General features: G+C 37.7%; 1 protein-coding gene across 28 annotated transcripts in view; it reads left to right on the top strand.

Moving 5' to 3' along the window:
* The window catches only part of RIMS1 (regulating synaptic membrane exocytosis 1), a 578197-nt gene that overhangs the window by 103243 nt on the left and 460793 nt on the right, over window positions 1-14161 (top strand). For all 28 annotated transcript variants that reach the window (XM_043890084.1, XM_043890085.1, XM_043890086.1 and 25 more), the window contains exon 2: window positions 160-240. In XM_043890084.1, coding sequence (XP_043746019.1) covers window positions 160-240 — 81 coding nt within the window. The remainder of the gene's footprint in view (window positions 1-159; window positions 241-14161) is intronic.

A 14161-nucleotide genomic window follows, 5' to 3' on the forward strand; every position in this document is an offset into this window, starting at 1 on the left:
AGGTTCCTAACTCCCAGGGCTTCTCAGGGCCTCTAGGTTAATATGTAGGGGCTTGCAGACAGTTCCCTTAAACTTGTTTTCAGTACCGTGTTTAATTTCCAGATGTTTCTCCCCATTTTATAATTAATAGTGCGTTGTGCTGTCTATCATGCGCCCCAGGTGTGTGGTCAGGGACATGGTGAAGCCTGCTGCCTGCAAATCCCCAAGAAATGTTGAACACCAGCCCCACCAGCCTCCACCGTGAGTATGGCATTGGTTTTATTGACTGAAAATGTCGTCTGTAACACAGATCACTGGTTCCAGATGTATTAATTCACATTGCATGTGGGAGCGCAAGCTCTGGCTGCTCTGGGGTGTCGGGGGTAAAAGGCTGCTACTGAATTAGATAAAACGATCTGGAAGCAGCTCTGTGTCTCAAGCATCTTCATTAAGTGATGTTTCTAATGCCGTATGGGAAGCATGAAGCTAATGATGGGAAAGAAACGTGTATTGGGGAGCTCTGTGCTATCAGAAACTCTGTACCTTTTGGCTTTAGAAAGTATGTGGCTTTGAGCCTGAGACCCTGGGAAAGTAATGAAAAGGTGCAGAGAGGGGATCCTTTCCTAACTGTGAAGAAGGGCAGTGCATGGCTCATTCATAACCACCTTCACACTGTGTCCTAGAAAGGTCAGGGACAATCTGGAAGAGGGATGGACCGTCAGTTTGCTTTTATTATTGTAACCTCAAGTGTGGATATTCCTGAAGGGTTAAATGGCCAAGCAAAGGGAGTTAGAGGAGAAACTAAATAAGCAAACTCTGTGTTGCAAATGTGGATTTCTGTAAGATGAAATGTAAAGAGCTTTAAAATTCTGCAGAGTGGCATAATCTATTCAATCTTCTGAATAAAATGATGCTCCTGGTAAGAAAAATTAAATATTTCCTTAAAATGTCTCAGCAGTGGTAATACTGTTAGCATAATCATTACAGCCAAGTAGTTACTCCCAGGGAAATGCCTCCTTCCAAGTTATTTTTGCAAAAGCCATTGAAGAAATGTGTCTTAGGAGTGATTTTGCTATAGGTTTCCTTAGCTATCTGACAATTTTTTGAAGTAAAACCAAAATAAAGTAATAAGATTATCAAAAGGCTATGAAAAGAAAAGTAAATTTTTGTAATCCTTTTGCTGTGTCAAGTTTTATTCCTATTGGCAAAACTGAAATTAATAAAATGTTTAAATGCTTGCTTATATTTTGCATACAGATGGTCACAAACACAAAATTATTTATGGTTTAAGATATAAAATTTGGGTAAATAAATTTCAAGAGGCTCCATAAATGACTTATAGATTTTATCTATGTGTATTTGAATGTCATCTTCCACACTTGATCAGCACTTTTCAAGGAACACAAATAATTTTCACCTAACTGTACTAAAAATGGTTTATAATTGCATTAAAAAAGTTTTAAGTTGGAAGAACTGCTTTTAATGATGTTGCCATTTTTTTCTACACATGTTCTAGCCATAAATCCATTTTCTTGATGGTGGAACTTTTTTTGAAAATTCATGGAAAACTTAACAATCCCCACTTTCCATCATATGTTCCAGGCATTAGAAAACAAGCAACTTTGCGGAAAGTTCTTTGAGGAATTAACATGAATTTTAAGATGTGTTATATTCCATATATTGAGGTTCCATTTTTCTTTGTACCACTTATTCCAGTGTCCACCTAAGATTGGAATTATCAGATAAGAAGCAGGAATTGACATCCTTGCCAAAGAAAATTATTTTTTCTTATTTTGCTTCTGCTTTTCGTGGACTCCTAGGAGTGGAAAGCTGCTGTAACTTACCGTGAACCTAGTGGAACCTTCCTGGCAGCCTCTCTGAGTAGAGTGACTGAGAGTGGCTTTTGGGTTCTCCCTTCTGATAATCTTTTTCTTCACTCCATGCTTAACTAATTACAACAGTGGACCTCTCTTTAGGTGACTTGAAAAATTTAAAGTTTACAGTCCATTCCTCATTTATACTGATTCTCTCTAGAGAGTGGTATTTGTAAGTCGAGCTCTCCATTTCCATATAAGCCCCTTTCTAGGTTGCTATGAAAACAGTGATAGTAATTTGGGGGGGGGGGAGGACACTAAGGATGGGCTTTAGCCTATAGGCCAGTGTTTTTAAGTATGTGCGTTACAACCTATCAGTGGGCCTGAAGATCAGTAAAAGCTAGTTTTTTAGTGTGAAGGTTGTGTTTAAATTTTGAATGGACTAAAAGAGAATAGAAAATGTAAGATGGAATCCTGGGTTACTATTGTAGGATGAGCTTAGATTTCTGTACATGATAACTGGATCAAAATAAAATTTAATAAACACTACATTTAGTTTTGAGCATGCACTGACGGATTTTAACTCATCAGATTTTCATTATGTGTATGTATGTGTGTGTGTATAAGATACGTATAGCTTACTTTGGCAGAAGTAAGAATAATGGTATATGATTAGGATGTGGGCAAAACTGAAGACAAGCAGATCAATTAAGGGACTATTGCAACTGTCCAGAGAAGGATGAGGTCTTGGCCTACAGAAGTAGCAGAGGGTGTGGGAAGGAAACATTTTAAGAGCTCAGTAAGAAAGAAGGTAAATGGGCCGTGCTTAGTTGTCAATTGAATATGGTTTGTAAGGAAAGAGTTTAGGGGGGCTGTTGTATCAGTGGTTTGGGTGATTGAGCATGTCAGCAGCTGACGTGGGGAAATAAAGGAAAGTAAAGCAGGCCAACCAGGAGGGTGGGCAGTGAGGAGTTCAGATCGTGATAGGATGATTTGGGGCACCTGTGCATTATCTAGGAGTCTATGTTCAAGAACGAGTTGGGTATATGAACCCAAGGCACTCAGCCGGGGAAGTAGACGACATCACCAAGTAACAGAGTGCCTGGGTGAAACCAGTGTTTAAGGAGTGGGTGAAAGAAGAGGCTCCCCTGACTCACCTGAGAAATAATGGTCAAAGAGGTAGAAGGACCAGAAGCCAAGTGGGCAGTGACACGGAGGGTGCCCCAGAGTAGCAAATGCTGCAAAATAATAATAATAATAATTCAAGAGATTAAAAATTTTGGCCTCAGGGGTCATTGGTGACATTTGCTATAACACTTTTAATATCTAAGTAGGTGGAAATACTTTATTTGTATAGATGTAAGGAAAAAAAATAGTCAGGAGGAGATGGTGATTTTGCACGGTGAGCAGGAAGAGAGATTATTACTATGTGAATCGGTGGTAGAGTCACTATATTCAGGTCACTAGTGCCTTCTGTTTCACACTTCTAGGTCAATGGCTGCACATGTCAATATAACCTGTATTTTTATAATCATGTGTGTAAACAGTCTGAAGATTCTTTTTTCAGTTATTATTAAAATGTCACTCAGTCATATTTTAAGCATGCTGCCTAAGTTGTCATCACTTAATCAAAGTTCAGTTCAGTTCAGTCATTCAGTCCTGTCTGACTCTTCGCGACCCCATGGACTGCGGCACGCCAGGCTTCCCTGTCCATCACCAACTCCTGGAGCCTACTCAAACTCATGTCCATGGAGTCAGTGATGCCATCCAACCATCTCATCCTCTGCTGTCCCCTTCTTCTCCTGCCTTCAATCTTTCCCAGCATTAGGGTCTTTTCCAATGAGTCAGTTCTTGGAATCAGGTGGCCAAAGTATTGGAGTTTCAGCTTCAGCATCAGTCCTTCCAATGAATATTCAGGACTGATTTCCTTTAGGATGGACTGGTTGGATCTCCTTGCAGTCCAAGGGACTCTCAAGAGTCTTCTCCAACACCACAGTTCAAAAGCATCAGTTCTTCATCACTCAGCTTTCTTTGTAGTCCAACTCTCACATCCATACATGACTGCCAGGAAAACCATAGTGTTAACTAGATGGACCTTCATTGGCAAAGTAATGTCTCTGCTTTTTAATATGCTGTCTAGTTTGGTCATAGCTTTTCTTTCAGAGCAGGCGTCTTTTAATTTCGTGGCTGTAGTTACCATCTGCAGTGATTTTGGAGCCCAAGAAAATAAAGTCTGGCACTGTTTCTATTGTTTCCCCAACTATTTGCCATGAAGTGATGGAACCAGATGCCATGATCTTAGTTTTCTAAATGTTGATCAAAAACATTAGTGGAGTTGAACAAATTGAATCTGATAGCTGCTATTCTTCAAGTATGAGATGCATAGATAAAGCCCTCTCAAGTTGGGGGCAGCAGTTATATAATCCAATTAACTATTACTTCGTGATAACTGCAAGACTAGAAGTATGTCTATAAAAGAGAAAATGACCTATTCTTTTTGGGGTTGATGAGGTCAGAGAAGAACATTCAGAGCCTGAATTTAGAACAAAGTCTCCAGAAGAAGGAGTTGATTGACTAGTGCCCCAAAGCATCAGGTTGTGGGTGGTGATTTGAAACATGTACTCATTGCTGGAGCCTGAGAGTGTGCAAGTATGTGTATCTGTGTGTTGTGTGTTTGAGTGAGTGAGAGTGTGTGTGTGGGAGGGTGGGGTGAATGTGTTTGGGTGTTGTGGAGAGCTTTATAAAGACTTCAGGAGGTGCAGCACCAGTGTCTTTAAGAAAGAGGATGTTGGTCTAACATGGAAAGGATAGGCTACACACTTGGTCTTGTCTTTAATTTTAGTTTTAATACAGTATTTTGAAAATCGACCTAACATTATGGGGTTTTTGAGTTTTTCAAAGTTATTGTGGATTTCAGAAGACGGACAGTCCTGCAGTCTACCAATCAGTTCCAGCTGTGGACGGAAGCAGGTCTAAGCAAGAGAGGCAGTGATAGGGCAGATTTGAGAATGTTTCCCGGGTGATTTAATTAGAGCACAGTGATTCATTAGCTCTGTTGATAGAGTCAGATGAAGAGGAAATAGTTCACTTTAGGTCAAGAGAGTAGGTGGATGTGATCATAGCAAGAAGAGTTAATTTAGGCTCTAAAACATGTTTAGATTTGGCTTTAGATGTATGTGAAAATTGAAAGTGAACGTCGCTCAGTTGTGTCCAGCTCTTTGCGACCCCATGGACCCCATGGAATTCTCCAGGCCAGAATATTGGAGTGGGTAGCCTTTCCCTTCTCCAGGGCATCTTCCCAACCCAGGTCTCCCAGATTACAGGCAGATTCTTTACCAGCTGAGCCACAAGGGAAGCCCAAGAACACTGGAGTGGGTAACCTATCCGTTCTCTAGCAAATCTTCCCAACCCAGGAATCAAACTTGGTTCTCCTGCTTTGCAGGCAGATTCTTTACCAACTGAGCTATCAGGGAAGTCCCCTTAGATGTGTGTATTAGTGGCCAAAGAAATCTCTGATCGAAATATCCAGAAGGCAGTTGGCTATTCATACCCCAAACTCAGGAAAGACTTACATGAATTTGTGGATGATTATTTTATAATAAAACTATTAACACAAGTGAAATAGCACATAGATCTATACTCAGTATTTTGTAATAACCTGTAAGGGAAAAGAATCTGAACATAGTGATACACACACACACACACACACACACACACACAAACAATAATGTGTTATTTTCAAGTGTATGGCAAGGTGATTTAGTAAATTTAATTTCAAAGTTGTTTTACAGAGTATGATTTCTATAGGATTAATTTTATATCTCTAAAAAGTGAATTTTAGGGGTAACTTCATTATTAAAATACTTGAGACTAAAAAATAGCATAAGCAGAAGCTGTCAGTTTGAAGGAAAAAGCAGGATGGAGAACATGATAGGAATCAAAAAGAAGAGGAATTCAGTAAATTATAAAAAATCAGGCAGGAGCAAACTTTCCTCAGTTTTCCTGGAATTTTCCATGTTTTAGTGCTGAAAGTCTCATGTCTTGGGAACCCCCTCAGCCCTGGGAAAACTGGAAAGATTGGCATCACTAGAACTGGTAAATTTGGAATGTGAAAGTAGAAACTTAGAAAAAGAATATATAGCCAAGTCAGATAACCATGTTTAGACAAACAATTTTTACAGTACTGTGGACAGCGACATGTTCAACAATAACTTGAATTCAGGGAGGTACATCCATCATACTTCAGCTCAGTCTTTCCAGTTTTCCTTTGTTTTGTTGGTGGTTGCCTGCTTTTAAAAATAAAAGAAAAAAATATAAATAAATGCTGTACTTGCAGTTCACCTTTTCAAAGGGTAAAAGTTAGTGTTCTTGTTCAGTTGTTCAGTCACTCAGTCCTGCCTAATTCTTTGCGACCCCATGGACTGCAGCACGCCAGGCTTCCCTGTCCTTCATCATCTTCCAGAGCTTGCTCAAACTCATGTCCATTGAGTCGGTGATGCCATCCAACCATCTCATCCTCTGTCATCCCCTTCTTCTCCCACCTTCAATCTTTCCCAGCATCAGGGTCTTTCCCAGTGAGTCGGCTCTTTGCATTAGGTGGTCAACATGCTGGAGCTTCAGCTTCAGCATCAGTCCTTCCAATGAATATTCAGAGTTGATTTCCTTTAGGATTGACTGGTTTGATCACCTTGCTGTCCAAGGGACTCTCAAGAGTCTTCTCCAGCAACACAGTTTGAAGGCATCAATTCTTTGGTGCTCAACCTTTTTCATTGTCCAGCTCTCACATCCATATATGACTACTGGAACAATCATAGCTTTCACTATAAGGACTTTTCTTGGCAAAGAAATGTCTGCTTATCAATATGCTATCTAGGTTTGTCATTGCTTTTCTTCTAAGGAGCAAATGTCTTTTAATTTCATGGCTGCAGTCACCATCTGCAGTGATTTGGGAGCCCAAGAAAATAAAGTCTGGCACTGTTTCCATTGTTCCCCTTTCTATTTGCCATGAAGCAATGAGACCAGATGCAATGATCTTCATTTTCGAACATTGAGTTTTAAGCCAGATTTTTCACTTTCCTTTTTCACATTCATCAAGAGGCTCTTTAGTTTCTCTTCATTTTCTTTCATAAGAGTGATGTCATCTGCATATCTGAGACTACTGATACTTCTCCCCACAGTCTTGATTCCAGCTTGTCCTTCATCCAGCTCAGCATTTTGCATGATGTACTTTGCATATAAGTTAAATAAGCACAGTGACAGTATACAGCCTTGATGTACTCCTTTCCCAATTCAGAACCAGTTCACTGTTCCATATCCAGTTCTAACTGTTTGCTTCTTGTCATGCATACAGATTTCTCAGGAGGCAAGTCAGGTGGTCTGGTATTTCCCATCTCTTTAAGAATTTTCCATAGCTTGTTGTGGTCTTCACAGTCAAAGGCTTTAGAGTAGTCAATGAAGCAGAAGTAGATGTTTTTCTGGAATTCTCTAGCTTTTTCTATGATCCAATGGATATTGGCAATTTGGTTTCTGGTTCCTCTGCCTTTTGTAAATCCAGCTTGTATATCTGGAAGTTCTCGGTTCACATACTGTTGAAGCTCAGCTTGAGGAATTTTGAGCATTACTTTACTAGCATGTGAAATGAGTGCAAAAAACTTAGTAGTTTTTACAAAATTGTGCAACTGTCTCCACTATGCAATTTTGAAACACTGCTGGATTATTCCAAAAAGAAACATAATATTCATTAGAATCATCCCTATTCCCCTCAAAACTGAGCTTCTAGAAGCCACTAATCTACTTTCCATCTCTATGGATTCACCTATTCTGGATATTTAGTATAAATCAAATCACATAACATGTGATTATTAAGCTCTGATTTTTATAACTTGGTTTAACTTAGCATATTTCCAAGATTCATTCATGTTATAGCATTTATAAGTACTTCATTTCTTTTATTGCCATATAGTATTGCATTATACCACTTGTACAGTGGAACATATGCACCACTCTTGTGTCTGCATTTGAATTTTTCCAATTTTTTTATGCTGTATAAAGTGACCCTTAACATTTATGTACAAGTTTTTGCGTGAACATATGTTCTTACTTCTCTTAAGTATAAACCTAAGACTGAAATTTCTGGGTCATTTGGCAACTATATGTTTACATTTTTAAAGAATTGTCAAGCTGTGTTTGAAAATAGCTGCAGCATTTTACATTTCTACCAGCAATATAAGAGGGTTCCAATTTCTCTACATCCTTGTCAACACTTGTTATTGTCAGTCTTTTTAGCTATAGCCATCTTTGCAAGTGTGATGTGTGTGGAGAGTTATCTTTTTGTGGTTTTGATTTGTGTTTCCCTAATCAATAATGATATTTAACATCTTTTCACATGCTCATTGGCTATTTGTATCCTTTCTTTGGAAAAATATAGATCAAATCTTTTGTCCATTTTTGATTGGATTATTTGTCTTTATTTAATCTATATATATGTGCATATATAGGTGCATTTATATATATATGTGTGTGTGTGTGTATATATATATGAAAGTGAAAGTCGCTTAATCATGTCTGATTCTTTCCTACCCCATGGACTATATAGTCCATGGAATTCTCCAGGCCAGAATACTGGAATGGGTAGCCCTTCCCTTTTCCAGAGGATCTTCCCATCCCAGGGATTGAACCCAGGTCTCACGCATCACAGGCGGATTCTTTACCAGTTGAGCCACAAGGGAAGCCCATGAATACTGGAGTAGGTAGCCTATCCCTTCTCCAGTGGATCTACCCAGCCCAGGAATCGAACCAGAGTCTTCTGGTTCTGTATTGCAGGCAGATTTTTCACCAACTGAGCTATCAGGGAAGCCCCTGATACTATATATATATCCATTATATATATAATTGATACTATATTCTTGGCAGATAAATGATTTACAAATACTTCCCCTCATTTAGTGAGTTGTCTTTTTATTTTCTTATAGCTTGAGGCACAAGTTTTAATTTTGATGAAGTTGAATAGTTCTATTTTCCATTGATTACTTTTCATTTTGGTGTTGTATTTAAGGATCTCTTGTCAAATTCACGGTCATAAAGATATGCACCTAGGTTTTCTTTTAAGAATTTTATACTTTTGGTTCCTACATGTATGTCTTTGATCCATTTGGGATTGCTTTTTGCATATGGTGTGAGGTAAGGACCCAGTTTCCCCTGTGGACATCTAGTTGTCAAAATGTGGTGATCACAGATAAACATCTTGCTCCTGATACTAGGAGGAAAGCTTTCAGTCTCTACTGATTAAATAGGATTAAATATGGTGTTAATTGTGGGGTTTTGATTCATATTCTTTGTCAGGTTTAGTAAGTTTCATTCTAAGTTTTGTTTGTTGAGTGTTCATATCTTGAAAGAATACTGGATTTTCTCAAATGCTTTTCCTGCATCTATTGAGATAATAATGTGTTTTTTGAACTTTATTCTGTTAATATGGTATAATGCCTTGATTTATTTTCACATTTAAACACTCTTACATTCCTGTGATAAATCCCACTTGTTTATCTATTTTGTTTGTTGCTTTGATTTGCTAATATTTCTGATAATTTTTATGTATGTACATATAAGTTATATTGGTCTACTGTAATGCCTTTGTGTGATTTTAGTATCAGGATAATACTGGCCTCATAGAATGAATTGGGAAGTATCCCCTAGTATTCTATCTAAAGGAGAAGTTTGTGAAATGTTACTATATTTTTTTCTTCAAATGTTTGGTAGACTTCACCAGTGAAGCCATCGTCTTTTCTTTGTAGTAAGTTTTTTTCTTACTAAGTTTGTTTTGTTTAAATATTTGTAACAGTTTTGTATGAATATATATGTATGTTTAGGCAAGTGTATCATGTGAAATTCCTGAATCTTTAGAACAACTCACATTCAAAAGTCAGTTCTATTTAACTCTTGAACCATTCTTTTTTTTTGAACCATTCTTGATTTGTGGTTATTGACACCTTGGTTTCCAATTCCCACAAAATAAACTTAATTCTCTCTCTCTCTCTGTCTCTCTCTCTGTGAGACTAACTGAATCATATAAAAATCATCAGTGTAACCTCAGAGTCTGGGATCAATGTAGTTAAAGACCAATCAGAAAAAAAATTTAGTATCTAAAAGAGCTTGAAGATATGTTATTAAATATTGTTGAGATTCTTTGGTTTGAGTTTATCTGATTACCATTGGAAAAATTGAGAAACTGGTTTTGATATAGCATTTATTTTTACTTATTTTTCTTTTGTTTTGCTAGTTAGATGTCTATAAGTCCTGTAATTAAATATCAATCTCATTCATCTAACAAAAAATGAATTTAGGTTCTGGATAAAAAATTCAAATTATTTAGTCTCAGAATTTTACTTGGCCGCTCTCTTTCTGTCCTCTTCACTTCCTCCTTCCCAGAAATGGTCTTCCTGTGCCATGGAAACTCACATCCTGAACTGGATCATCGGGTACATCTGCGTTGAGGCTTTTGACATGGACATGTGTGCCATACACACTCTGTTCTTTTCCCTTCTCACAGCTTCAGATGAATCAGCCTTGAATTGACAGGGAGCCTGCTCCAAATTTTTCTTTTGATAGTCATACTTTTTCAGAAATCAGGGGCATGGATTTTTTCAGCAACAACAATCTTCCTTCAGATTTGGTTATAACACAGGGATTTCTGAGGACTAATGTGTGGAACTAGAATGAATGTAATAATCATGGAAATGTGGCATCTTATAGTAAACTTAGTTTTATTTTTTTTAAATTAATTTATTTATTTTATTAGTTGGAGGCTAATCACTTCACAACATTTCAGTGGGTTTTGTCATACATTGATATGAATCAGCCATAGAGTTAAAAAATAGTCTACCATGAGGACCAAAAATATGATTGAAAAATACCTATTAATATATTTACTTTTCCCATAACACTACAGGAAATCTACATGTATGCTTATACTTGAACATATGTTTTTTCATTAAAATCACATATGTAACAGCAAAATTATATATCATAATAGGTAACAGATCAAACAGAAGTGTCTTTGAGGTTGTAAACAGTTGGACAGCGACCTTTGTCATTGTGTGACGGTGCTGTAAAGGTCTGCTCACCACATGTGACCTTTAGGTTCTGAGTACTGACACCCAGAACTTTGTGTCTTGCTGTAGTAACAGATGGCAGAAGGTCCATGGATAACACGGAAACCTGGGCACCCCACTGGCAGACCATCACCACCTCTGTCATAAATCCAAGGATTCTTCTGCACAGCCTAGGAGAGATGCCATGGGTGCTGCAGCTGAGCCTGCTTTTTGCTGATTTCCCTGATCTTGACCCTCACCTCTTCCTGAACCTCCTGGTGTTCTGTCCTCCTGATGTTCTGCAGATTTTACACCCAGTCTTTTCCAAAGTCTCCTGAGTTCTGAACTCAGCCTGGCTGTGGTCTAGTGTGAGAGCCTGTCAAATCAGCTTTGGATGAGAAGGTAGCATTGAGCAAAGGGGGTTTGAATGTCTAAAGTTGGTTGGAAGAGTGTGAGATGGGGACGCAGTGCACCGCTGGCTCTGCAGTGAATCTGGCTGGTCCTTCCTTCCACAAATATTTATTTACTCTGTGCCATATGCAGAGCCTGGCACCTGGCACTGGAGGTGATGATGAACAAAGCAGAGTCTTCATAGAACTTGATGTGTGAAGGAGAAGATCTAAACAACAAAATAAAATACGTGATAAAAACTCTTCCTTTCAATCCAGAGCCTAAACCAAGTACAGGGATGGAGACCACACAGGAGAAGCTGTCCAGGGAGCAGACTCAAGCAAGACTTGGGAAGAGATGACATTTAAGGAGAGACTTGAAAGATAAGAAGTTGGCATGGAGAAGAGTCAGTGGAATGGAATTCTAGGCACAGAGGATGCTACGTGCAATGGACCTTATAAGGAAATTTGTGTATTGGGGCTGGAAAACTAAGAGAAAGGCAGAGAAAAGTGAGGAGGAGGTGGGCAGTGGAGGAGATAAGCAAGGTTCCACCCCAAAGGCTTTTCAGGTTTTTGGGTTTTATGTAATACTGTGAACAATCCCTTGAGGCCTTTCAAAGAAGGGAGAATCATGATCCAATGTGGTGTGGCCAGTGGGTAGGAAGAAGATGAGGGACTTTGGGAGGCAGTTGGGGTGGTTTGGACTCTGCTGGTGGCCAGAGATGTGGAGGAAATAGAATTCAGTGAAGTTTAGTGGCATTTAAGGAAATTTTTTAAGCAACAAAGGAGAAATTTCTGGTGAGAACTGGAGGGAGAGGACTTCAGTTCATGTTTGTAATCCCCAATATGCTTGATCAGTCCTCTGTTCATTAAATGCATAATGTGTGGGACCATTTTCTCATAAAGTCTTAAGCACTCTATTATATATCTCCAATTTATCTTCAATGGCTTATATAAGTGATAAATTTAGAAATCTCACTTTATCACTTTAGGTAAATTTGCATAGAACTTCAAGTATTGAAGGTTAAAAATAGTGAAAAGTAAAACTGAGTATAACTGAAACATGATCAGACCATTTTAAATAAATTTGTTTTTCATGATTTTTTCACTCTAATATTCTGTTGGGATAGATTTAATAATTTTGTAGGGGTTTGCATACACTAGAGGAAATGAATGTTTAAAAATACATACTCCTTATAAAAATAATAATCCTTTTCTGAAAGGTGTCTCATTTTTCTGAGTAAAATTCAGCCAAGAAGAAAGAGAGCATGTTTTCATTTGCTAATAATCTTTTAGCTATATATTTTATTATGAATGAATGTATTATTCAGAGGCAAGCAGCTATTTCTGGACTTCTCTTAGCTACCTGTTTACATCAAAATGTGATGAGTTTTATTATTTTCCTGGGTTCATTTTTTTTCTTCTACTATAAAAGATGTTCAATGTCATAGTCTATAGTTCTATTACCAAACATAGTAGGAAACGTATTGAGCAAGTGATAACAGAAAAAAGTTTCAAATAAAAAACATGTTTTTGTCTTTTAGAATAAGTCAGAACAGCCAGTAACTTGAAAATAGAGAGTACTGGGAACACTGACATTTCCAATTCATGGTTATAATTAGGAAGTGACAGAATTTTTTTTTTAATTGTGTGGCTTTTATAGACTTCATTCTCTTTGTATGATTTGCTAGTTTCTGCAAGTCATTCTGTGCCAGTTTACAAAGTCTTACAAAGCTCCTCTTTCTGATGTAGCTATTTTAATTTTGTGTTTATCTCTGTCTGAGTTCTCAGAGGAGAAGATGCCTCCTTCAACTTCCTAGTATTAAAAGACTTTAATTCTTTAGGAATAGAGCTGTAGTAGTTTTATATATAACAGTTATATTTGGTGGAACTTTACTAGGCATTAATTTCTCTCATCAATTATCCCTTGTTGACTGAACTAAGTCCTCTGTTAATGATGCTCTGAGCAGTACCTTAAGCTGAGGGCCAGCCGCGAGCAGTGGATTTTCCAACTTTCCACTTTCTTTAAATAAGTGATATATGTCCATAAGAACAAAGAATTACTTTTGAAAGATGTCCATGTCCAGAGGAAACTAAGGTTGTACAAACACCAGCAAACCTTTGATTGAGTTCACTTAATGTCAGCTTTACCTGGAGCCACATGTGGGCAACGAACAAGTTTGGAGGATATGTGGATTTGGTCTGCATATGGCAGACACCACATAGACCTGGGAAGTGCCTCTCTCTGGTTACTCAGCAGGAGAGGGGCAGATCTAGGTCTAGATTTCATGTCTTCTGAGTTCATAGTAGAAGATGGATCCAAATTATGCAGATAATCCACATTATTAGCAAGGAGAAGAATTTTGCTGTTCTTCAGGGAATAATAAATAAATTCTAGCTTTAAGGCTTCAAGCTATATATTTTTTAATCCTTGCTCTGGTGTTCATTTGCTGAATGATGGTGGCCCAGTTATTTTAACTTCCTAAATACTTAGTTTTCTCATCTGGAAAATAGGAAGAAAATAGTTTCTAGTTATCTCATTGGGAGCTTTTGAGGATGAAATGAGGTAAAGTACAAGAGTTGTATATAAAGTACCACAAAAATATTATTTTATGAAAGCAGACATCAATAATCTTTACATTATTTTTTACTTCATTCATTTAACAACTATTTGCCAAGTCATTACAGTGTGCTATACTGACACATTTTGAAAAAAAAGAAAAAAATATATATATGTTTGTTTTTTTGGCAAATTCAGTCAAAACATAGACTATCTTTTCTTACCTACAACTGTTTCTTCTTGAGAGGAGTGATGTAAAAAGCATACACCCATCTCATGCTACCTCATCATGTGTATCAAATATTCCTTCCTATGCATGGGTAGGGAAGCCAG

The sequence above is a fragment of the Cervus elaphus genome, chromosome 28, assembly GCF_910594005.1.
Source record: "Cervus elaphus chromosome 28, mCerEla1.1, whole genome shotgun sequence".
In the NCBI taxonomy this organism is placed as follows: Eukaryota; Metazoa; Chordata; class Mammalia; order Artiodactyla; family Cervidae; genus Cervus; species Cervus elaphus.